The 25,862-nt window shown below is 38.9% G+C and overlaps 1 protein-coding gene across 4 annotated transcripts; it reads left to right on the top strand.

The window, feature by feature from the left end:
- Positions 1-164: 164 nt before the first annotated feature.
- On the top strand, positions 165-25,862 carry dapk2b (death-associated protein kinase 2b). 4 transcript variants are annotated; one of them, XM_062461534.1, is made up of 12 exons: positions 165-324; positions 919-1,104; positions 10,099-10,320; positions 10,629-10,767; positions 18,706-18,835; positions 19,020-19,068; positions 19,165-19,191; positions 19,315-19,467; positions 20,279-20,324; positions 24,135-24,224; positions 24,371-24,454; positions 24,710-25,862. In XM_062461534.1, exons 2-12 carry the CDS (start codon positions 1,028-1,030, stop codon positions 24,785-24,787), a joined length of 1,095 nt encoding a protein of 364 aa, XP_062317518.1. In that variant the 5' UTR covers positions 165-324; positions 919-1,027; the 3' UTR covers positions 24,788-25,862. The 4 variants fall into 4 exon arrangements, with proteins under 4 accessions (XP_062317518.1, XP_062317517.1, XP_062317515.1 ...); XM_062461533.1 differs by having other exon boundaries at positions 20,261-20,324; XM_062461531.1 differs by lacking the exons at positions 24,135-24,224; positions 24,371-24,454; positions 24,710-25,862 and adding an exon at positions 21,133-22,534 and having other exon boundaries at positions 20,261-20,324.

Genomic DNA, 25,862 nt, shown 5'->3' with positions numbered 1-25,862 from the left:
ATTTGGATTTGGTGTTAGTCAATTAACAATGATACAGTTACACTGGTGTCTAATGGAGCAATAGTTCACAGTACCAGGCAAAGTCTGTCAACTCAAGAGCTTCACAGAGCTATTTACTGTCACATGTGGTTTCTGCCTGTAGATGGCGTGAGTCTCATTTGTGTGGAAACATAAACAAGTGCATGCTGTACAAAATGAAGGAAATTGATTCCAACCAAGGAGACTGCACAGAACCGCTGCTTGCGCACCAGACGCCACTTCTCTTGAGACTGTGAGAAGTAGAGCAAGACTGTCGTTATTCTAAAAACTATTTATTTTGATACGGTAAGACACCTTCATTTTTGTAACCTGTTTCTGAGAATTAGGGAGTGTGTCAGTGTGTGGCCTCTTATGCTCCGTACAGGTGTAACTTGAGTTGTTGTAAGTTACTGAATGATACTCGGAATTTTGACCATTTACCAACATTGAACATTCTTTAACAAAAAATATTATTCTTAATGGATCTATTTGAAGTTATTTTAAATACGTTTTTTTCTTAGTTTGGGAAGTTTACTGTAGCCTACATAGTTTAGTACAACCAAAGATACCATAATCAGCTAAGTAGGCTACAGCTAAACTAGCTAGTGCTACTCATTAAATAACAAAGTCCACTGTAATATCAACTGTCATTACTCACTACCTAGTATTTGTACCACTTTTAAGTATTTAGACTTGTGAAAGGCAGACTGTTTTCTTTTCATGGTCAGGCACTGGGCCCAAGGTGTAAGTCTCTTTTTTGATCCCTGAGAGAACCTATGAGAACTGAGGTAGCAAGGTACAATCTCTGTTTTCAGATGGAATGCTGTAGAGCAAGCAGGGACATGTGGTTATACTTGAGTCAGAGCTGAACGGGAACTGAACTGTAATCTATTTTCACAGGCCTGAACTAAAGGAGAACTGAGGGAGAGATACACAGACAGACAGACAGAAAGAGAGAAGACACTCAGACATCTGTGTTACATGTTTATGAGGAAATAAATCTACATCAATGAGGACATTAGGCATGGATGTATTCAAGCAACAGAAAGTGGAGGATTTCTATGAAATTGGTCAAGAGTTGGGGAGGTAAGTGTGTGGGAAGTGCTAATGACTACTGTTCTGTAACATTTCATTACAATCTGATTACAATAAACAGGATAAAATGCCATACACTATAAAGTTGTTTAGTGCCAGTCATACTTGAACTCTGCATGCATCCTGCACTGTGCAATGCCAATGAGTATACTTGGGGACCAAATATATATGCAAACAGTTGGCCTGCTGAAGTTGATCAAGGGCAGTGTCGGGGAAATAAGTGGGTTGACGAAAGGAAAAGCTTTAGGGATGACGTAGCCCCCGAAAACAACTTTTAGAGAAAAGTATAGATGGTATGATATGAATTGCTAAAGACAAATGGTTGTATGTTTTAGGATTAAGTTAGACCACAGACATTGGTCTGTTTTGAAGTCAAATAAACCCTTTTACAAACTAAAAACGATGAACATTGGAAGAAGACATCAAGGAGTATTCTACAGAAAATGGAGGAAGGAATAAAATCCTGAAAGTTTTTTTTTTTTATTGTAGAGAGGCGTTTCAAAATAGGTGTGACTGGAGTTTTTTGGAGGAGCATGTCTTAACATCTGTCTTCCACCGCACTAAAATTCAACCCGGCTGTTTTGTTTTCCCATACCGACACACCCTCAGAAGGAGATCTTCTTACTCTTCGATGGAGTGGCTCCAGCTGTATTTGCATTATTGTTGGAGCGCGGATTGTGTTTCGAGTTTCCACAGGTCAACCTCTTTTGTCTGACACAGAGCTACTTTGAGATTATCAATTCAGATATACATTCTAAAGGAAATGGTGCATACCTCATGATCGATGTCATGTACTTATTTGAAGCACAACTGAGTGCAGTTTGTCAGTAAATGAGTAGCAGAAAAAGTGTTGGTGTATTTGTGGTGTAAAACCACACGTTTCATACACAAAAGAGGAAGGCCCATGAGAGAAGGCCAGTGGTGTCACAGAAGTGTCTGTGAATTTCATCAGCAACTCAGCAGCCACGTCAGGCAGTTTGAAGACAGAAGCTCGTTCCAAAGCCTTTTGTTGATAGGCGCAGTGTTCCAGCTGGGTGGGGGGGCTCTGTGCTCATTGATGACATTTGGAATGAGTGGATGGGGACCTTGACTCACCTGTGTGGGCCTGTGTAGGCAGGCCACTCTTACTCAATCATCCCTAGACAGTAGAGGAAATCTTAAGTCGGTGTTCCTAAACATACATGTAGAGGAATGTTGACAGGTATTACTGTGGCTCTATAGCAGTGTTTGAAAACTGGTGGGTCGCGACCCAAAAGTGGGTTGGGAGCTGGTGTGAAGAGGGATGTGTGCTTTGGCTCCGTCAAAAAATATAACTTATTAATTTTGTAGTTGCCGAACTTGGTGCGCTTTTATTTTGAAAGGTGCTCAAGGCTCACACATTCACTGTGAGACACAGAGGAGATAGCCGTCTCGAGTTATACACTTACATGCCACCTTCCGGCCTAACAGGAACCCTGTTAGAGCTTAGACCAGTTGAGAAACACTGTTGCATAGTGTTTTAAACACAGTGATTCTTCTAATTATGGTCATTCTCAAGGCTGGAATTCCACACCGACACAAAAAAATGCCATATGGACCGAAATTACTAATTCCAGTAACAATATTGCATGGCTGCTTAATCTGTAATACGTAATGATTTTGTGTTCACTCAACTGAAAAAGTGTGATACTTGTGGCAAAAATCCTTTCAGTTCGTCTCCTTGGCTTATGTCTTCGTCTTGCTCGGATTACTGCTGCCATTTCACCAGGAGGCATATGAGAGGAAACCCACATCCTGGTTTACACCTGCTTTAAGAGGCGTTTTTTGTACATACCGGGGAATACATAATTAGGCGCACTTTACGCATCCCCTCCCATCTCTTAATGGGAAACTCCCACTTTCCCCTTGACCCTCCCGTGAATGCATATGGATGACACGGAAAAGCGCAATTTGCCATTTTCAGTTCCCGCGACAGGCAGTCTGCGCTTTTACCTCAGTGCGGCATGGTTGTACATACCTCGCCATGCTTTTACGTTCACGGTGCGAAACAAATACGCCTGAAGTGGCCGCAAAAGTGTTAGTACGTGAGGCCCTGAATCTTGGAGGTGTCCATTTCAAGACCAAAGGACATGCAGTCCAACGTTTGACGTTGTTTGGATGAGTGCTTCGAGATCCCTAAAAAATAAGTTGCCGCCAGTTTTGCTTTAGATCACTTTCAGCCATTTTGACCTGGCACTATGGATCTCAATATCACCGCGTTGAACTGAGCTCCACCTAAGCGTGTGAGTTACTGATCTCACGCGATACTGTGTGAAGTTGAAATGGTGTGTATTGCTCTTGTTGAGTGGTTAATGAAAATGAAATATTCTGTGATTTATATGACAGTCGTTAAAGAAATGTGGACAATGCTGATAAAGCCAGGTTAGCAGTGCTGATTGCTGCCATAACATTGGATCAGCTTCTTTCAAACGGTTTTCTATATGGATGAAAACTAAGACAATTTCAAGTGCATACTTTATTTCAGTATAGTTGGAAGGTTTTAGCTACAATTGTTGCTGTGTAGACTATAATCTGTGTGTGTGGATCTAAATAAAGATAGGAGGATATATCAAGCGACATCTTAATCACCGAATGCATACATCATGGGGTTTGTAACTTGATGATTCGGGCCATCTCCTCAGTCGGTTTCTTGAGGCATGGATATAGTGAGCCGCAAACGAGCATACAGCAAGAATAATGTTCTTCATAAATGTTCTCTCGACTGGTTGTCGGTGTCTTATGTCAATGCGAGAATCAATTATAGTTCCAGGAATCTGTGTGTGTCTCATCGACATCACTGATTGCAACACAGGTACTGTGCACTAGTCAGTTACAATAAACAAATATAAAGGGTTTGGAATATAAAAAGCATCATACCAACCAGCTGTCTTTTTGCAAGGGCAGGGTTCCCACGCTTGCCTTGAAAAAGAATTCCATGCTACCTCCTGATTTTCCAGGTACCATATTAAGTGATGATCTATAGGCCCCTGAAGCTTTCCGCCCCCATCCGCGCCCCCCTCCCCTCACACACACAACCCCTAGGACACCTGAGTACTTACTTGATTTAAAAGATGTGCCAGTCAAGTCTACATTATAAATTGTAGATTGTGTTATTGGGTATGCTCAAGCCTTCGGCGAGAGCACAACCTTTGTTCTCTCACATATATCTTATTATTATTTTTGCCCCCCTAAGGATATGTCAATATTTGGACTACATAGACATCGTCAGTGTCAAAAGTTTTGTCTTGGTAGAGATTGAGTTGTTTTTATTGTTATTTTTATTTACGTTCCGTTGCACAGTTTAGGCTGAACAAAAGTTTTTGTGGCAAAAAGTGCCTTGTGTCAAAGGGTACTCAGTTTCAACGTCACAACGTCAGCACACGTTCGCAACGACGCATGGATACAACGTGCATAGATGTGCTGTTGCACAGCGAGTATCGTGCCGTGGTGTACTAGCAGCATCATACATGTACATTTAAGCAAATCAAGACTTTCATGTACAGTAAGTAATGTCACATTAAAGAATGTATTTAAACTCAAGCTTGTGTGGTGCGTCGCTGGCTTCAGCGCCACAGCCTAAACTTTGTCAAAAGAAACATTCTCATTTCCGGTGTTACGTCCCAACTGGTTCCCCAGCTGTGCGTGCCTCTTTCACCAGATTCGTCACAAATTCACAAACATATTACTGGCGATTTTCAAGTCGGATCTCATATTTGCTGCGGCAAATATGAAAGTAGACCTAATAGGCTACGTGTGCACTACATTAGGCTACCATTTTCAGGCTCGCATGAAGTGGGATTCGATCGCACTAGAGCAAAAATACATGCGCACCAAAGTCCATTGATTTACACAGCGAGCTATACCAGCTCACAAAATTTAGCTAAATCGTTACGCATTTGTTAACTACGTTGGCTTTCAGGTAACATTTTGATTTGGCTTCTTCTGAATCAACTGGTTCCCATAGACACTACCCGAATGTAGGCTACTATGCACATATTTAGGGTTGTTTCGAGACAATAGCCGTATTTTCCACGACATCACAGCTCCTTCTGACACCACATAATAAAAAATCATACTAAGAACGTCGCCGCTAACCCAGACAATACGATCAAAATATGCGTAACGCAACATGGAAACCTTCGTTTCCTATGCGATTTCGTGTAGCCTATGGCTGAGTGTTTCTTCGCTATATCTTTTGAAATCAATTCCCAGACAATACGATCAAAATATGCGTAACGCAACATGGAAACCTTCGTTTCCTATGCGATTTCGTGTAGCCTATGGCTGAGTGTTTCTTCGCTATATCTTTTGAAATCAATTCCCAGACAATACGATCAAAATATGCGTAACGCAACATGGAAACCTTCGTTTCCTATGCGATTTCGTGTAGCCTATGGCTGAGTGTTTCTTCGCTATATCTTTTGAAATCAATTCATTTCATAGTTGTATATTCTGAACAAATGTAGTGAGCACTACATTACAACCATTCACACCATAAATGGAAGCTAAGAAAATAAAAGATTCGAGTGGGATTCGATCCCACGAGCAAAAACACGCACTGTTATAATCCATTGCATTACACTGCAAGCTACTGAAGCGCATGAGTATTTCAGGAATTCAGTCAGGAATTTGTTAACTACGTTGGCCTTCAGGCAACATGTTGTTTTGGTTCTTCTGAATCAACTAGTTACCGTAGACACTACCCAAATGTAGGCTACTCATCACGTATTTGGAGTTGTCTCAAGGCAATAGCCATATTAACCATGATATCACAGACCCTTAATGACACCACATATTGCGAGGTAATACTTAGATCGTTGCTGCATGATATAGAAACATGGGCACAGACATGATCCTACTTCTGATAATCATGGCAAGGTAACCCTAACAGGTAACCAGCTGTTTTGGATGAACCCCAAACCAAGTAACCCCAAAAGTTACCTGGATGTTAGATGTAATTAGATTAGATTAGATTCAACTTTATTGTCATTACACAAGTACAGGTACAAGGCAACGAAATGTAGTTTAGGTCTAACCAGAAGTGCAATAGCAGTAAGTGCAGGATATACAGTGTAGTGCAATAAAGTATGGACAGAAGCTATCCTAAAAAAGTGTAAAAGTGCAGTGGAAAGTGATTGCATATTACAGTTAGAAGTACGGTGCAAAATGTAAACAGTTGGTACTGTAAATAACAGTCGGCAGTAATATTTGTTTATAGGCTACTTCATACAAACATCTGTAGTGCTTCACATAAGTAGTAGTGCTTCGCAATATGTGGTGTCATTAAGGGTCTGATATCGTGGTTAATATGGCTATTGCCTTGAGACAACTCCAAATACGTGATGAGTAGCCTACATTAGGGTAGTGTGTACGGTCCCTAGTTGAACTAAACCTTGTAAGCTGGTACAGCTCGCGGTGTAAATCAACGGATTTTGGTGCACACGTGTTTTTGTTCTGGTGCGATCGAATCCCACTTCATGCGAGCCTGCAAATGTTTTATTTTGTCTCCATTTATTTTGTTGCGAATGGTAGCCTAATGTAGTGCACACGTAGCCTATAGGCCTACTTTCATATTTGCCGCAGCAAATATGAGATCCGACTTGAAAATTGCCAGTAATCTGTTTGTGACGAATCTGTGATGGACGCAGACTGATAGGTGCACGTACAGCTGGGGAACCAGTTAAATTGGGAACCAGTTGGGACGTAACACCGGCGCTTTCGAACAATCCCCTCACTCAGTGAAGTTTGGCTAGCCACCGCAACTAGCTTGCTCGTAGAAACTTCTTTTGAATTAGTCATTTTTCCCTAAATAGATGTAAAGCTTATTTACGTTTTTGGAGGCATATTTTCAGTTAGCAGATGGTACTGTTTGAATCGCGATTCCATCGCATGCTCTACAACTTGGGATCATACGTTTCTATCTACAGTAAAAGCTGTTCACATGTAAAGGGTTTTTATAAACTCATCTTAATTCTGTGGTCAATAGTTTCATTTTATTACTATTTTACACATCATCCAATAACATTTTCCAGGACAACTGTTTCAATTTCCATGTAAGTGTTCACTTTTGCTCAGTTTCCATGACTTCCAAACCTGGAAAATGAAAAAATAAATTCCATGGTTTCCAGGTACTGTGGGAACCCTGAAGGGTTAGAATTCCATTATGATTGTAGAGAGATTATGCAAAATAGGCTTTATCAAAATGGGAAATGAAACATGGCAGTTGCATGTTAGTTTGTGTTTTACATTTATTTCAGTACTGAGTACACGAACCCTGACAAGGTGACACAGGGTACAGTGATAGGACTGCTAATCTGCAGATCTCACACTGATGTGTTGAAGTGCAAAAACGAAATCTCACAAGACAAACGGGTGCCACTGATCCTGGGAGTATAGTGCTAGAATGTACATCCCAGGGTTTTTATGGATTGATATGGTGTATTTATTGCCAAACGTAGATAGCTACAGTGCATATTTTTGACAGTGGGACAGAGTCCAATGCAGAAACAGGGCATTCCTGCCGTGGAGTGGGTGAAAATGTGTTTCGAGCAAAGCTTGATGTAGGGAACTCCGACCTGAGACCCAGAACATTCCTGGAGTTCTTTCCTTAACAGGGCTGTCCCTGTAATAGTCAAGCACCGCACTGGGACAACCATGCCTGCTCTTCTATAAACATGTCCCTTAAATTATACCACAACAAAACCACCTTGCATATAAAACAGTACTGACTGAGATATCCAAAAAATGAATGAAAGAAGATATCCATCTGCATCAGCTTTGTTGGCTTTCACTGTTGCAGTACTAATTCAAGACAACAAAGTATATTTTGAGTTGACTTTTTCAGTCGTCACAGTAATTTCAATAGACAGTGACATTAATTCTATTCTGAAAGAAAAGAATGACAGATGTGCTTTGTAGTACCACCAACCTACACAGCCTTTCTAGGATCCTCAACTCCTGCAGATTTGTAAGTCACAAGGAGAGCTAACTAGGGTTTGGTCAGTTGCGAAATTGGCTCTGTAATGTGGTCCCAGAGGTTCTCGTGTATAAGACTTGTTTAAATATTGACCGGCGCAGCTGGTCCAAGCACTCCCCCAACCTTGACTGGGGTTAATAACCTTCAGCTGTTGGAAGTGAAAACTCCACTGAGACCTTGTGCTGTCAGCCCCACTGGGCAGCTTAAAGCTAAGACAGCTGGAGTGCCTGTTATGGACTAGGAATACCACTACCTTTCCCAACACACCATTTAGTTAAACTCACATTTAAAATATAAGCAATTTGACTTTCTTCCTGAAATGTTACTTATATTTAGCTTGTCTGTTATCTCTGTTTCTATCGTAACACAATTAATCTCTGTTTCTATCGTAACACAATTAATCTATCTTTATCAAATACCATGCTGTTGTCCTGTGAGTGTTTGTGCCTTTAAGCCACAGGATGTTTTTTGAAAGCAGCATTTATTCACACATCTCTATAGTAATGACATACATCTGTGTCTGTGTGTACAAATTAGAATGGGTTTAGTTTCCCAAACTCAACTAAAAAAACTCTTTATATTCTGCATATATCCTCTTTATAACCCAACGGAGTGCAGTGCTGGGATTGACTTTGTTTGGATAAGCATTTTGACATTAAATAATGAAAATAATTCTTCACTCTGGACTCAGCCATCTTGAGTTGACTGAGCTGCACTGAGCTAGCTCTCGCGAGCCAAAACTATTTGGATATAGCGAGCCTAAAAAACTTTAAAATAATGGGCGTGTCAGTCCTAATTTTAGGACAAAGCGTTTTGGTGCTAAAACCAGCTCCAATCTGTGAAAAATTAGAGGTAGTCAAGAGGACTCCTAAATCACTAAGACCAAATCACAAAAAATCATAAAACATTTCATGATAATGAGCTTTTGAAAAGGTATCGTCGGGTTATGATTGTAATAGTTTATGCATATTCGCTATTCATTTTCGAGATGCACATGTAAGAGACTGACAATTATCTAAATCTCGTTTAATTAGTGACACAACCTACAATTGAACATCTTTATTTGAATATGGCAACAAATATATTTTTAAAACAACATACAACAAAGCAACATAATACCTTGTTCTACAATATTTCTATGATGACATAATTGACAGAGATCCATCCCCTATCAGCCCATCACTGTGGGCATAGTTGGTAAGCTTCTTGACATCATCCCTAGCAACAAGGTCAACCCCGCCCTTTGTCTTAATTTAAGATTTCTCCCCATTCGTTCCTTAGTAAAAGTTGGTCTCAGTAGCTTTGTGAATGTTTTAGGAGGAAACTCCTAGCTAAGAACTTTTACTGCTGTTTAGGAGAAGTGGTCATAGTGGTCTACTCATAGTGGTTAGATAAAATGTTTTGTGAATACGGCCCCACACCCGTTTCCATATTTGCGAGCAGGGGCGTTGTTAGACACAAAACTCTACTGGGCCACAGGCCCCTATTCATATCCCTTTTTTTTCTTCCAAGCGTGCTGCGCACAATGCCCTCGGCTATAGAAACTCCCCTTGCTTAACCCACGATACAACAGTTCAGGAACGCAAGTTTGATATCAGCTTTGGCAGGGACATCAATAGTTAATGCGAGCGCACACATTTCTTTCGCATTCATTTGAGCGCAAATAGTTTTTTTGATGTAATATTGTTTTTATGTTTTAGTCAAAATAAGAGGCCTATCATTTTGAAACGTTCTTTAGTTTTGTAATGTTTTCTTAGCCTACCTCAATTCTGACTTGTGTGCCGAGTCCGACACCTCGACTTCTTGCAAAATATTGGAAAGTGGCTTGGAATGAGACGGTTGCATGTGGCTTCAGCTATGGTCATGAATTTGCCCCTAAGTTTGGCCTCCTTTGTAATAATACGATACCTCCAGGCCCGAGACACCCCACCCATTCTAACAGCTGAGATCAGCACTGATGTCACCATCTTTTGTTTGTCTTGTTTTCACAGCGGGCAATTTGCCATTGTCAAACGTGTCAAGGAGAAGAGCACAGGCCTGGAGTTTGCTGCTAAATTTATTAAGAAGCGCCAGAGCCGGGGCAGCAGGCGGGGAGTGAGAAGGGAGGAGATTGAGAGAGAGGTGGATATTCTGCGGCAGCTCCAACACCCCAACATCATCACCCTGCATGACGTGTATGAGACCCGCTCTGACGTTGTGCTCATTCTGGAGCTGTGAGTCAACAGCACCACAATACACCCAACATATTCCGTTTTACTCTTCATGTCAGAGAATAACACATTCTAAACTGTAGTTACATGAGGGAAGAAACTTCAGTAGTTTGGTATCATGTCTTCATGCACTGTAGATCTGTGTCTCAAATCAACAAGAGTTTGTGTGTGTTGAATTGAGGGAACAGACTGGAAACGTTATATTTACCACTTAATAATTTTTTTCTGATCATGAAAATATCTTTATACTTTGGATCTTCCATTTTTAAGGGTTGAATACTACAGGGTATTAAAACCATTGTGTGTTGCAGGGTGTCAGGGGGAGAGCTCTTTGATTTCTTGGCCCAGAAGGAATCCCTGAGTGAAGAGGAGGCCACCCAGTTCATTAAACAGATCTTAGATGGAGTCCAATACCTTCACTCTAAGAGGATCGCACACTTTGATCTCAAGGTACTGTATGTACTCATGCCTCTTTCCTCTGGGGTTTAACACCGTTAAACAAATTAGGTTCTAGAAATGTTGTTTTTTGTGTTTAATAATTTGTATTGCTAGAGGTATTTTGTTGTAAGCATACATGTGTTTTTTTATCATTATATGATTCTCTCTGGCTTCAATCCAAACATTGTTATATCCTCAATTTGACAAGGATGTCACCCTCACTGCTCTCTGATAATCTCCATCCTGTTTTTCTTATGCCTTACACTCACACAAATAGTATGGCGAAGAGAGGCACCCACCTGACAGCCTACTGAAAAGAGCTACTGAAAACAAGCATTCAAAGCAAATAGGCCCACCTTTTTTTGTACATTCCTCACACTCATTTAGAACAATAATAGTGTTGACAGTTTTTTTTGTTATTTATTGCACAAAATATTATATAAAAAAATAATACAAAAACAATGGGTAAAACAGGTTCAGGAGGAGGGAAGAAGCATGGAAAGCTTATGAGGCCCTCCTCCTCTAAACTAAACAAAATTTATAATAATCAATAAGTACTAAAGCAAAATAATACATACACTGAAAAAAATGATGTTTAAGATTTACTCAAAAAAAATGAGGCAACAATTTGCAAACAATTTGTGTTTAAATTTAACACCATGTAATGTGTTTAAATTACACTACACAAACTAAGTAAAATGTACTCAGTATTAGCAATTAATATTCACAAAGTATTAGCAATTAATATTCACCAAGTATATCAGGTAAGGCTTACTTAATTTTTCGCAGTTTACGTAGTAAATTTTACATGGATTGTCATACAAAACTACTTATAAATCTATTAATTAAATAACAATTAACTCCCAGTTATCAGTATGTTTTAACTAAATTATATCAGTATAAATGATTGGTTATAAATTGTAAGATGCATAACATTTAACATCATCAACAATGTTTTAATCACTCACATTGAACAGTATATATCTTGTCAACTTTTTTATTAAAGTTATAGTGAAAAAGGCCTCACACAATCACAATCATAGAATGGGCTGGTACAGTTTAAGTCAGCAATGTGTTTCAGACTATGGTCCCAGTAAACCTATCACCAAAGACCTAAAACATTTCAACCACAAATAAAACACTGGCATTTGCTACTAAAGACTAATTGTTAAACAATAACCTGGGAATTGTTTACAATGCCTTAAAATATGGTTAGAGCACAACGCTCAAAAGTCCACATGCCTTGATATGGTGTGGTAACTTAAAATAATAAAAGCAAGCCAAAATTAGCATGTATGAGTCTCTTGTTCAGTATTAGTGTGAGGCCTTCAAACTGACAAAAGAAATAACGTGACTTATTAAATGAACCATAAGAGACGATTGTAGAAATTCTGGCAAAATATCTAGATTTCTTTTTAGAGAAAGTTTGGGCATATTGCTGGAAATCAAATATATATATATATATATATATATATATATTACACACAATTACCTTGCATCAAAAAAATCACAAGTTTCAATTTTTACAAACACATTAATTCAATGACTGTCAATTTAGAAGACTTGTACAGACCACTGCACAAACAAAACATCTGGCCCTCAATGGCAATATTCCCCAAATGTAGTAAAGAAGTAAATACAAGCGTAAATATTATACAAAGTAGTGAAACCACTAATGAAAGTCTTTCAGTGGTGAGGTTACCAAAAAGCCTTCCAATATTCAAGCCAGCAATTTGGTTCTCAGTGACTGGACTTGAGGACAGCTTGATACCATCAAGCTCAAGAAAAAGTTTTTGGAAGACCTCAAAAGTATACTTTAGCTTTGCAGGGTATTCCAGATTCAGTGCATACAGCAGTCCCATCAACAGCGTACAAGCTTTTGCTGTGTTGTCACATTTAGTCAGCACCTCGTTACCCTCAATAATGATGGAAACGTCCAGGGGATCCTCATCAGTGGCAGCATGTAGAACAAGCACTTTCAGGATGTGATGAGTGTTTTCATGTCGGTCAGCCTCCTTTTGGAACATAACAGAAGAAACAACATTAATATAGGCTTGTGGTGAAAAACGTTAACACTTATTCAACCAATCTTGATTAAACTCATTGCTCTTAAAAGGACATACCTGGCAGTCTAAGAAAAGCTCAACACCTCTCTCCAAGGTACTCTATGAGACTGCGGATGACTGCATCCCGTCTTCTCTCGATGGAGTCTCTCTGTTAAAAAAAACAATTTGTTTGGTGTGATCACACATGGATATGCTAGTAGACCTAGCAAGGGGGCTATTTATTTGTATACCGGTAACCTGATAGTCTCTGTTGACAGTCACCTTGCCAATTGAAAGGTGCCAAGACAAGACAAAGGTGGATGACATGAATTTGTACTTGCACCCTAGCCTGGAGTAATAATGAGGAATATGTCCAACCAGACTAGATAACTACCTTTGCTAAATGTCTCTTGACCATATGTGGGTAAACATTTTAATGTAAAATCACCTCATGCAAATGCCAGTATACACTTATTAATGAAGAATGTGGATTAACTGCCTCCATTGCTGAAACCCTGCTGCATTGAATTAAGAAGTTAAGCATGGGTGAAGTTTAACATTTCTGAAGCACTTGTCAGGTCCACTAGGCCAAATTCTTACAAGACTTGTTACGTTAAGTGAAGAAACTATGAATTATGTGCCTACTCAACAATTACCTGATTGAGGGTATCCAGTATTGGCCGTATCTTTGTCCCTGGAACTCCTCCCTTCGCTCGCATGATGTTGAGCAGTCTCGGCGTGTAACTGTCAAGTTTCCTCATAAACGTTTGCAAGAGAGGAACGGCTGTGATTCTTTGGAATTCCTCCGCTATCTAAAGTTAAGTGACATGATAGGGGACCTGGTTAGAACATGAAAAACAACCTTCCAAATGTTTTCCAATTTAAAACACAGAGCCCACATGTTGGCACAATAGCTACTAGTTTAAAACTGGGGGATACTGTTGCAAGCTCTGTACACCTGTGTGGCATAGCTTAAACATTAAATAAATAAAAAATATGCATACCTTGAATGCTGTCTCTGGTATTGGCAGCAATTATGTATTCTGTCTGTGGAAATATGTGGGAGAAATCATTAATATTAGTACATTTGAATAATCCCAGTATATTTTACAAATATGTATACATCAAAAATCAAATGGTCTGCAAGTTTTGATCCAAGAAACCCAATTAAACAGTTTGAGATGCAAAGACATTGTAGAAAGGCCACAGTGGCACATGCAGAAAACAAAAGCGAATGCAGTAACTTGGTAATTATTTTGTATATTTGCCTTGTGATTAATTGAATTAATTTGCAATGTTATTAAATATCAATTTCATTTAGGCTTACTTTGACCATTCTTGCTCTGATTTAACTCAAGTCAAATAACTCAAATTCTAGTATATTTGGTCAATATTAATACTGTCCAGTTTACCCCTCTTCCATTAGATTAAGTATATGCCATGTAGAAATAACTCAAAATATAACTATATGAGAGAACAACGGTTGTGATCACCGAAGGCTTGAGCACACCCAATAAAACGCAGACACGTGCAACTGGCATGCACTGTATGCATGGGCAACTGTATTTAGCTACATAGGTTAACTGTGCAAAACGTCCATAAAATTACCTCAGCTTATTTTACTAAACTCAGTATAAATATAGCATAAGTATGTGTCTAGCTAGCTACTTCAACCATTTATAAACGAGATATTTAAAAAACATTTGCTAAATCGTCAAATAAGATTGTTCATCTAGCTAGTTAGCCTCATGTTGCTAGATAACCACCCCCAATTATCTAGCTAGCTAGCTACTGTAGCAAACATTACGAACAACACCAACATATATATTCTTGACATTTTATACTTTTCAAATTTGTCACACGTTTTCTAATAGGTTTGTGCAACATTGAAGTCAGAGGACAAGTACAGTAGCGTTAGGGGTCTTTGAAAAGTTGAACATTTCTGCCATTTCGAATGGCCTATAGCATTGCTATTTAAGTTAAATAAAATAATCAAACCCAAGTTATGTCAGATAATTCTACTCGAACATTATATTGACAACACAATTAAATTATAGTACAAGTCGATTATGGTAAACTCTTACTTCATGAATCCAGGGCAATCCAAGCAGAGCCTCCTCGTAGATTTGGTGCCTGTCTCTGGCAGCTTAGACGAGCACGCGCCAAAACTAAACTTCCGGCTTTCGATGCGTTTCTGCTTAGTTACGCTTTACTGCGAAATAACAATTAATTTTTACATAAGCTTATGAAGCATAATCATTTATTAGTTTAAAATGTTAAATAAACCCAATATTATCAAGTACAAAGGAGAAACACATTTTTTTATGTAGAATTTACACCAACAATGTTTATAATAATTACTGACCCCAAAAATCATTTTTTTCAGTGTAGAAAATGAATGATACAATAGGAGTAATTAAGTAAATCGAATGGTTTGGATTAACAATAAATAATAAAGTAAAGTATTACATAGAAATAATAATAATGCAATAAGGATACACAGATAACTAATGCTTTTTTGTTAACAATAAAAAAGTACTACATAGTAAATGAATACGATGCAAAAAGGGTAATCAATAATTGATGGTATGAATTAAAATAAAATAAGAACAACAAAAGTGGCAACTACAGCGGGCTTGGATTTTTTAACAGATATATTTTCAGAGCATATTTGAAAGTCAGAAAAGAGGAAGTAAAATTCTTGAGGGAGGGGGGAAGATCATTCCATATTGTGACACACTTGAATTTGACAGACATTTGAGCAAAAGAGGTTCTGAGTAGGGGGATATGTAAATTAGTGCATTGGCGAGTTTGATAATTGTGAATCTGAGAGGGAAAGTTAAGGAAGCCGTCAAAGGTATCAGGGAGATTATGGTTTATATATTGGGCTGTGAAAGTTGAAATCTGTAAACGTCATAAATGTTCCAAATTCTAAGTTTCTCAAATAGTGGTGTAGAGTGGGTGTATAAACTGGAACTAGTGGCAATGCGTAGAATTTTTTTTCTATAGGGTGTAGAGAAGTTTTGTAGGCATTACCCCAAACAATATTACAATATGTAAGGTATGGGTAAATTAAACTGTTGTATATGGCAGTGGTTCTCAAAGTGGGGTCCCCGGACCCCTAGGGGTCCGCGAGCCATAGCCAGGGGGTCTGCGAAATAATTTTCCATAAATAAAATAAAGCATATTGTGTCCATTTAAGAGCGCAAAGGCAGGGCTCTACAGTGTGCCCATTTAAATGTGTGCATGGAAAAGTACTTGGGCGCACGGGTGCGAGCGAGTTATGTTTTTAACCTATTGCAGCTGTCAGTTACGTGAAAAGAAATTATAGAACCCGAAAATGCTCAAACCATTATTTGCAATGGGAAACTTTTTCTGAGATTTCAACACCTAACTAGAGAGGGTACAATTTCTGGGGAAATTGTAGGGTGTGCTTGCTTTCGTCGGTTGCACAGGGGTCCGTTTTTGAATGACATTTTTACAACTGATATTTCTGTATATTTTATATAAAAATGCATACTTATTATTTATAAAGATTACATAGATTTAAAAGCTTTTTTTTTTTTTTTTTTGCTGCTCATTTACAACTGAAAATTGTGTAGAATGAAATAGATGTCTTCTCATTTCCCCTGCAAGAGGCAGCCTCATCGTTGAATCAAAACGAATACATTTGGCAGACCGGTGTAAAAATTGACCTAATCTCTATGACTTAAACGTCATTTTAAGTTTTTCCCTTCTCATGATATTTTCAGGCATTTAGCGTACTCATTGCATTCATTCATGAATAAAGAACCCCCTTTGAAGATTATTCTACGTTACCGGCAGTAGAAGATTGAATCGCGATTCAAACAGTACCATCTTCTAACTGAAAATATGCCCCCAAAAACGTAAATAAGCTTGACATTTATTTAGTGGAAAATCGCTTTCATAAAAATCTCACTGGTAGCGATCATTGTCAGTAACAACGCAAAGTGCGATATAGCCCTGTGTGGAGAAGCTGCCCCGGTAAATTGTACTACTTCAGTACAGTAGACTACTGCTGTGTTCGTCTTGGTAGCGATTGCGTTGGTTGAATTGATTTAACGTTCCGTTGTACGGTTTAGGCTGAAATTAATTATTTTCATGAACAGATTGACAACGTTTAGGCTGTGGCAATGAAGTTCAGATTAGTAGTTAGACTTTTGATTTAAGTAAGGGGAGTGCCGAACATGTTCTGTCGCCGTTTGACTTCCTAAACAGCTGTGTACTGTAGATGTTTTTGTAGTGTGTCTCGCGTAAGCTACAGCGTTGCAGTGAGCTACACTGGTTTGAAACCACAGGTAATGGTAATTTCACCAACAAATCGTTTACTAATGTCAGAATAAATCCTACAACGAAAATGTATATGAGGAATGTTTATTTTAACGATTGAAAACAGATACATTATAGACCACTGTAGTATGTGTTGCCCGGGCAACACAGGCTAATGTCATGATGCTAATACTTCAGTGAAATAGTAGACTACCAGTACTGTTTCCGAAAGTGATGTACTTCCTTAATAATATCAGCTTATATTGTACATTACACATCACAATTGTGTGTCATATCACAAAGTAAAATGTAAATAGTTCTCACCCTGGCCTCTTTGCTTGTGGCGTTTCTGCAGCTGCCTTGCAGTAAAGCTATAGTTAGCCTAGCTATCCCCCAAGTTAACAGATGCGAAATGAATGTTCTGCTACAGGTAGTCACGCGTGTTTTCGTGACGTTAGTAACGTCAGTGACTGTGGCTAGCAAATTAGCCACCGTTATCTTCACTTTTCGCCACAAAAACTTAACTTCAGCCTAAACCATGCAACGGAACGTAAATAAAAATACAAGCAACGCAATCGCTAACAAGACGAACATTTTGACACCGCCGTTGTGTATGTAGTCCAAATATTGACTGATCCTTAGGGGGGCGAAAATAAACAATAATAAATATATATGTGAGAGAACAAAGGTTGTGCCCTTGCCGAAGGCAAAGCACACCCAATAATCGTGACTCGGATAAACCTCATAGGCTGCGTCCTGTGATAACCTACTGAATCTGTCCTGCGTTGTAACAGCCTGGCTAGCGATCTACCTAGCTAACCTTCACCCTCAGTGTGAACAATCAAACTAACCAAACTAACATCCAACACTACACATATCAAACGAGTTCAACAATAGAAACTTAAACTATGCTTCCGTCAACAAAATGAACCCCCCAACTGAGTCCCCTTCTGTCCTGCTGCAAGCCATGCTGAAAACCAAGAGCGCAGTTGCGACCCTACATGAACACCGGTGCGAATAGCTACAACATAAAAACTAAATTTCCCATAATGAGTAGTTTGAATCCATCCACCACCGAGGACCTCATTCGGATCAGTACAGTGGGGCATGGAAATGTTTGATGCCTCTAAATGTGCTGAAAACTGAATGAATAAATACAAACAAGTAATAAATGAATATGTAATGAATAAATAAGTAACAACTCCTGTTTCTGGTCAATTTTGTGTAATTCATTCAATAGTCTAATAATGATGCAATGTTAAAAGTTTTTTGTGGTGGTGGTGGGGGGGGGGGGGGGTCCTTGGAAAATGTTCTCCCCTGTAAGGGGTCCCTGGCCCCAAAAAGTCTGAGAACCCCTGGTATATGGTTGTAAATCTTATTTACTGTCATAGCAATGTGACAGTAATACTGTTCCATAAACTGGGATAAGTTGTCAGTCAGAAAGCTATAAAATGAGAGAATTTCATACATCAAACCCTCCAGCACAACTTTAAAGAATTGAATGTTATAATTTATGCCTACGCAATATGATGAAGCACTGGAATCAGGTAACTTCTTTATTTATGAGCCAAATCTCTACATAGAGAGACTCTTATGACAATTTTGTGATTTACAGCCAGAAAACATAATGCTATTGGACAAGAACGTTCCACTCCCCCGAATCAAGCTGATCGATTTTGGTCTTGCTCATAAAATTGAAGCTGGGGCGGACTTCAAAAATATTTTTGGGACGCCTGAATTTGTTGGTAATATTTTTCTATTAAATACTTACACTTTGCTCATCATATGAATCCCATTTAGTCTAATGGAGCCTTTAAATGCTTTTTTATTGTTTGCGAATGTTTATATGAGACTTGTCCCTGTCTATGAGCTCAGTTGTTTTGTGGTGGGCCAGTGTGTTGTGATGCTCATAACCAGTTCTATTTTCAGCTCCAGAGATAGTCAACTATGAGCCACTGGGATTAGAGGCCGACATGTGGTAAGAGTTCCTAATTACATCACACTGTAGGCTTCTATGTACTACAGGTGGCAGTCAATTTCTTTATATTAACCTTGTGTTAACCTTCTCTCACAGGAGCATCGGAGTCATCACATATATACTGTAAGTTTAGCTTCTGAACTAGCAGTAATTGGACATTTACTCATTACGCTGATTCATACACAGCAGACACAGCTTTCTAAATGTCTTAGTGTTACCTTTGTGTTGTTTTGTATGTGTTTTTAGTTTGAGTGGGGCATCACCTTTCCTTGGCGATTCGAAACAGGAAACCCTTGGAAACATCTCAGCCACAAATTATGAATTTGACGAGGAGTTTTTCAGTAGTACCAGTGAGCTTGCTAAGAGCTTCATCCGCCAGCTTCTGGAGAAGGACACAAGGTGAATCCTTGGGTCCCTGATTCACCCCCTGAAACATGGCCTCAGGTCAACAGGCATTAGGGTTAGGAGTTAATATGTGAATACATTGATTGAACTACCGTATTTTTCGGTACAACAGTAGAAACACTTTTTTTGTGACTGCTATTTAACCCTTTAAGGAGTAGCGTCGCACATATGTGATCATTCTAATGCGGGTCTCAAAGCGTAACTTCGCATATATGCATAGCTAGTGAAGCCACCTCCCTGAAAGTAATTTTTGCAGGTTGGGATGTCTGCTAACATGGTAGTAGCATTGCTACGAGTATTATGCTAGCTAACTTAGCCCGGAAGCTAACTAAAGCAAGCTAGCTACCGTTTCGGAAAAATAACTTAAATATTAGTTAATTCCCGGGCAATAGAAAACATACATTAGCACGTACTTTCGTTTTCGAAGTGTTACACAACGGCATGCTGTACTGCCTATACTCGTGCATTGCTTGGTATAATTGTTCCTGTATCAAGTGCGGCATATATTTCAGTGCGGTTTATACTCAGATTTACAAACACAAAGCTCACATTCTGGTGGGGTGCGGTTTATAGAAAATGCGGCTTATTTTCTAAAAAATACGGTAACGGTGCTAGACAATGCATTTATATAAAGTATCTGATTACTTTTATTTATTTTACATGTTGGTGCATGCCATTTCAGAGAAATGTTTTTTTTAAGGAAACTGAGGATGTCTGCTAGTTTTCCCGCTCCGTAGAGGCTCACATTGTGGAGACATGTTTTACTTTGCTGTTAACAACTTCACAGTTGTTACTTGCCTTGCAGAAAAAGAATGACTATCCAAGATGCTCTTAACCATCCCTGGATAAAAGTAAGTGCATGCTTTTTGCTTCATTTGATAATAGCCTGGTTCTGTCATTATTTGACATTCTCCTCATATACTTTGTGGATGAGATGAGGTGAACAAAAAACTGTACTTTAAAATGATGAGGATTAGGGGTGGGAATATTTTCATACCTCACGATTCGATTCAAATAAATGTTTGGGGTCACGATTTGATAAATGTATCGATTTTTAATACAATTTCGATTCAATATGATTCCAGTTTGCTGTTACTTGTTTTTATTTGACTGTGATAGGCAGTTAAGTGTTGAAGAAAAAAATCCCAATGCATCAAAACCTTGACATTTAATATTATTAAATATAAAATAAAAATAATTTTTTAAATTTGTGAATCGATATGAATCGCTAGATGACTGAATCGCAATTCAAATGCGAATCGTTTTTGTCCCCCAACCCTAATAAGGATACTGAACACATGGCCACTAGTCTGCACTTTTTTACAGTTTTGATCTGTACTATACTAGACACAGACAAATAATCAGGAAGACTTAGGAAGACAAATGCTAACATTTGTAACAGCATGATTATATGCATGTGTATAGTTTTGTTGTGGAAACCCCATCCAGTTTGGAGTGATGATTACACTGGCAAATGTAAAGAGGTGGACTTAAACACACTTCCTAATGCACCTTGGGTACTGAGTTCTGCTGGCTCAACCTGCGTGATGTGCACTAATTCCACAAGGATAACACATGTCCTGCTTACTATCGTGTGTGTCAGATTTCCATCCATGGGACAAGTTCTCATTCCATGTTCCTCCACTCCCCTGTCCGAAGTCACAAGGCCATGTGGATGAGAGCTCTGTCCTTGAAACCATGAAAAAGATGGAGCCTCAGCAACTGAAGACCAAGCATCTAAAAGAGTACACCATTCATTCTCACACCAGCATGTCCCCAAACAACACCTACGTCAACTTTGAGCGCTTTGCCCATATGGTAGAGGAGGTTTCCCTTATGGAAAATGGCCTGACAGGGGTGACCGGAGCCCACCAGAGTCTGCAGGGGGACGTTGACACCCTCCTCTCCATCTACACCAAGAAGGATGCCTTGTACAAGAAGGAGGGCGAAAATGCAAGGAAGCAACTCTCACAGGTGTGCTATGAGTTCCGAAAGGTGGAGGCCTCCAGGAGGCTACTGCAGGAGGATCTGCTGGCAGTGGACGCCAGCCTGGAGAGCATCAGTGGGAGGTACGTCCAGAAGCAGAACCGCCTCAGCACCCTGAGGCAAGAGCTGACCACAGAGCTCCACTGGCTGCAGGAGCTGATGAGGTCCCTAAACCACGAAGGGACTGGCAGCCTGCCTGACAGCCTCAACAAAGACATCAAACATGCTCTGACAGAGCTGATCAACCAGTCCTGCGGAGGAGAACTGGGTCCTGAGGCCAATCAGGACATAAGAGTTTAACTAACACTAAGGAAAGATTATGACATTGCTACCTTTGCTTAATTGGTCAATAATGTTCAATGTGTCATAGAAGTGAGGTTTTGTAGAAAAGCATATCTCATCTGATTTATTTACTGAAATGCAAGACTCAACTTCTGTTCAATGTCATGAGTTTTGTTTGCTAAGCTTGTTTTCGCTATTGTCTTGAAAGCATATTCACATTTATATTTATTTGTTCCCTGGCTCTTCTCAGTGATTTTCCTGCACACTGACAAACTTTATATTGGTTTACTTCATCAAATGTTTAATGTATACTAGCAACAATCGTGACTTCAAAATCAGCTTTATTCGCCAAGTAAGTTTGCACAAACAAGGAATTTACTATGGCAGGAAGGTGCATACGGTAAACATATGAGTTTTAAATATAAAATGTACAACAGTATCTAAATAATTCTAACCACTACTATACAATGTAAAAAAAATTGATATAAAATGTACAATAAGAGTCCAGAGCACTCTGGAGCAGGTTTTCATCAAGGATGTCACTCATTGCTGCATTCATCTTTCCCTCGATCCTCACTAGTCACCCAGTTCCTGCCACTGAAAAACATTGCTTCACTGTAGGGATGGTATTGGACAGGTGATGAGCGGTGCCTGGTTTCCTCCAAACATGACGCTTGGCATTCAGGCCAAAGAGTTCAATCTTTGTTTCGCCAGACCAGAGAATTTTCAGTAGTGATGGGAAGTTCGGATCATTTTACTGATTCGGTTCTTTGAATCTCGTTCAGTAAAATGAACGAATCTTTTTTCGAGTCATTCGTTCATTTCAACGGGGGGGGGGGGGCTGCTATCCGTCCACTGCAAACACGTATCATATTCTCATGTAGGTTAGTGCATGACATGTGCACCAGCAGATACTATTTTAAACAAAATTCCTGCATTACATTAAAATAATGTATCATGACAGTTTGTATGATTTGGTCATTTATTATCACACTAGCATTTAAATCAACAGTCTATCTAACTACTAACCTGAACTTCATTGCCACAGCCTAAACTTTGTCAATCTGTTCATGAAAATAATTAATTTCAGCCTAAACCGTACAACGAAACGTTAAATCCAATTCAACCAACGCAATTGCTACCAAGACGAACACAGTAGTCTAGTACTGTACCGTAGTAGTACAATTTACCGGGGCAGCTTCTCCACACAGGGCTATATCGCATTTTGCGTTGTTACTGACAATGATCGCTACCAGTGAGCTTTTTATGAATGAGCGATTTTCCACTAAATAAATGTCAAGCTTATTTACGTTTTGGGGGGCATATTTTCAGTTAGCAGATGGTACTGTTTGAATCGCGATTCCATCTTCTAATCTACAGTACTGCCGGTAACGTCGTAGAATAATCTTCAAAGGGGGTTCTTTATTAATGAATGAATGCCATGAGTAGGCTAAATGCCTGAACGATCACGAGAAGGGAAAAACTTAAAATGACGTTTAAGTCATAGAGATTAGGTCAATTTTTACACCGGTCTGCCAAATTTATTCGTTTTGATTCAACGATGAGGCTGCCTCTTGCAGGGGAAATGAGAAGACATCTATTTCATTCTACACTTCACTCGTATTTTCAGTTGTAAATGAGCAGCAATTTTTTTTTATTTTAAATCTATGTGATCTTTATAAATAATAAGTATGCATTTTTATATAAAATGTACAGAAATATCAGTTGTAAAAATGTAATTCAAAAACGGACCCCTGTGCAACCGACGCAAGCAAGCACACCCTACAATTTCCCCACAAATTGTACGCTCTCTAGTTTATTTTTTTATTTAGTACATTTGTACAAATGTTGACTTATTGTTCCTTCACATTCAATTGTCTTTTTATATTGATAATCCAGTTCAGATATGGCACTTTATTTTGGAAATATTTACATTTACATTTTTAGTCATTTAGCAGACGCTCTTATCCAGAGCGATTTACAGTAAGTACAGGGACATTCCCCCGAGGCAAGTAGGGTGAAGTGCCTTGCCCAAGGACACAACCTCATTTGACACGGCCGGGAATCGAACTGGCAACCTTCAGATTACTAGCCCGATTCCCTAACCGCTCAGCCACCTGACTCCCCAAATATCAGTAACAGATTGTAATGACTGGACATAAAACATCACCTTGTATTTGGTTTATTTATGAATTCCTTAAGGTGGACTTAAAGGTCCCTGTTTATTTCTCTCAGCAAACTGTTTTGAAGTATTGCTTTTTTTCTAGTTTTAAATGGGTAAATACATGCAATACAATATTCCAGCTGCAGTGTAAAATATGTAAATGAAAGTGTTCAAAAGGGCTTGGTTTTGCAATTTAGTCTTTCCTTATACTTTTTACTTCTTTCCTCAGCCGTTAAACCCCAGACAGGCCTTGGTGAGGAGGTTATCTGTGGTCAACCTGGAAAACTTCAGGAGACTGTATGCCAGACGCAGGTGGAAGGTATAACGCACACACAATCTCAAAGACATCCAAGTCTAAGCAAACTGTTGTGATTTTTTTTTTGTACATTTATTCATTAATGTACTATTATTTGTACTGTACTTCTAACCAACTTCTCTTCACCCTCTCCTTCTATTATTAAACAGCTGACATTCAGGATTGTGTCCCTGTGCAACCACTTAACACGCATGATGAAGAAGGGCCATCCCAAGCTGCCTGACCAGCATGAGGTGAGGAGGACACACTGTTCTGGCTAACACTGGAACCAGCAGGTCTGGGCAATCAGGGACTAATACAACTAATCCTGAATTGGGTTGTCATGAGGATCACAGCATGATCTTATTTGACCAAGGTCAAATAAATAGTGTGTGTCATGTTACTGTGACATAGTGTATGCAAAACACTAACTACTGTACATTCAGTCTGCTTGTGCTGTAACCTGTGCCTAAACTTCTCACAAACTCTCTGCCACTTCCTTGTTTCAGAGGGCTTGTGAAAGTGACCAAGAGGAAGACTTCATAAAGAGAAAACCCAGAACAAGAAAAAGAAGCAGCACTTCCTGAAAGTTCCTCTGTCCTAGCTCAGTCAGCGTCGGTGGAAGACACTGTTGGTCATGGACTACAGTAGTTGCACAGTCACCTCTGTTATCAACAGTTTTACAGTCTACAATGTATTTGAAATTAATGTCTATGCAATGTGCTCAGCTTTGTGATCAAAGACATGCAGCATATTTATTACATAATTCAAAAAGTATTTTCTGGTGCAATATTTTTTTATTGTAACATACTGTACAAGGAGTATTTCCTGCCTCATTTGTGTCATAGAATGTAAAATAGTCAAACAGACAGGGGCTGTGTGTAGAGTGTTATGTGAAAGCAGGACACTCACACTGACAACGTCCTCGTTTAGGATGTGTCCCTGGAACAGTTCTGACAGTGTGATTCCTTAATTCTTTTTCAATGTCTGCTACCTTTTATCAGATTTCAGACACCTTGTTGATCACATTGTTCAACTGTAGTTTGTATTCATTTAGTAAAGCAAATTAAGCATTATGTCCTGAACGTTCACTGCATCCATTTCTACTGGGTTCACAACCTACCTTATTAGAATACAATTATTTATATTATATAAAACATTTTAGAGTGGTAAGTCTTCAGGGTTGTTTACAATGTTTTTTTGTTTTGTTTTTTTCAATTGGTTAATCAACCTCGATCAGTGACTTTAATGCATTGAGTTTCAAATATGTTCACACCTTTTGAAAAACCACTATCTCTGATTGCCAGATGTTGCAAGATGTTGTCTTTTTTACTGCACTGCCTGAACAAGGCACGGCCTGAACAACAATTAGCACTGGCCTGAACCCAGGCCAGTGCTAATTGGTCCATCTCAAGTGTGATTGCAGTTTGCAGTATAGTAATGGATACAATGAAACTTTTCCCACGTACTTTCTATGAATGTGTCACATTCTGGATGTGTATTAATATTTATGAAATATATTTTGTTTTATTATTTTAGTTTCTTAAATTAGTCTTTTTTAGACTTTTGTCTTTGCCTAATGTACACTTAATGTATTTCGAGGATTTTCATTTCTGTTTACGAAACAATGTAACATTTATATTAAAATAACTAATAACTCAA

Source organism: Osmerus eperlanus, chromosome 5 (genome assembly GCF_963692335.1).
Source record: "Osmerus eperlanus chromosome 5, fOsmEpe2.1, whole genome shotgun sequence".
Classification (NCBI taxonomy): domain Eukaryota; kingdom Metazoa; phylum Chordata; class Actinopteri; order Osmeriformes; family Osmeridae; genus Osmerus; species Osmerus eperlanus.
This window is presented reverse-complemented; position numbering and strand designations above follow the sequence as displayed.

Bases quoted from the DNA above. Each gene is read 5' to 3' on its own strand.
- dapk2b (XM_062461531.1), top strand. From the start codon at position 1,028: ATGAGGACATTAGGCATGGATGTATTCAAGCAACAGAAAGTGGAGGAT. The intron at 19,069-19,164 runs GTAAGAGTTCCT...CTTCTCTCACAG, and splicing joins GGATTAGAGGCCGACATGTG to GAGCATCGGAGTCATCACAT. The intron at 20,325-21,132 runs GTAAGTGCATGC...CCCTGTCCGAAG, and splicing joins TTAACCATCCCTGGATAAAA to TCACAAGGCCATGTGGATGA.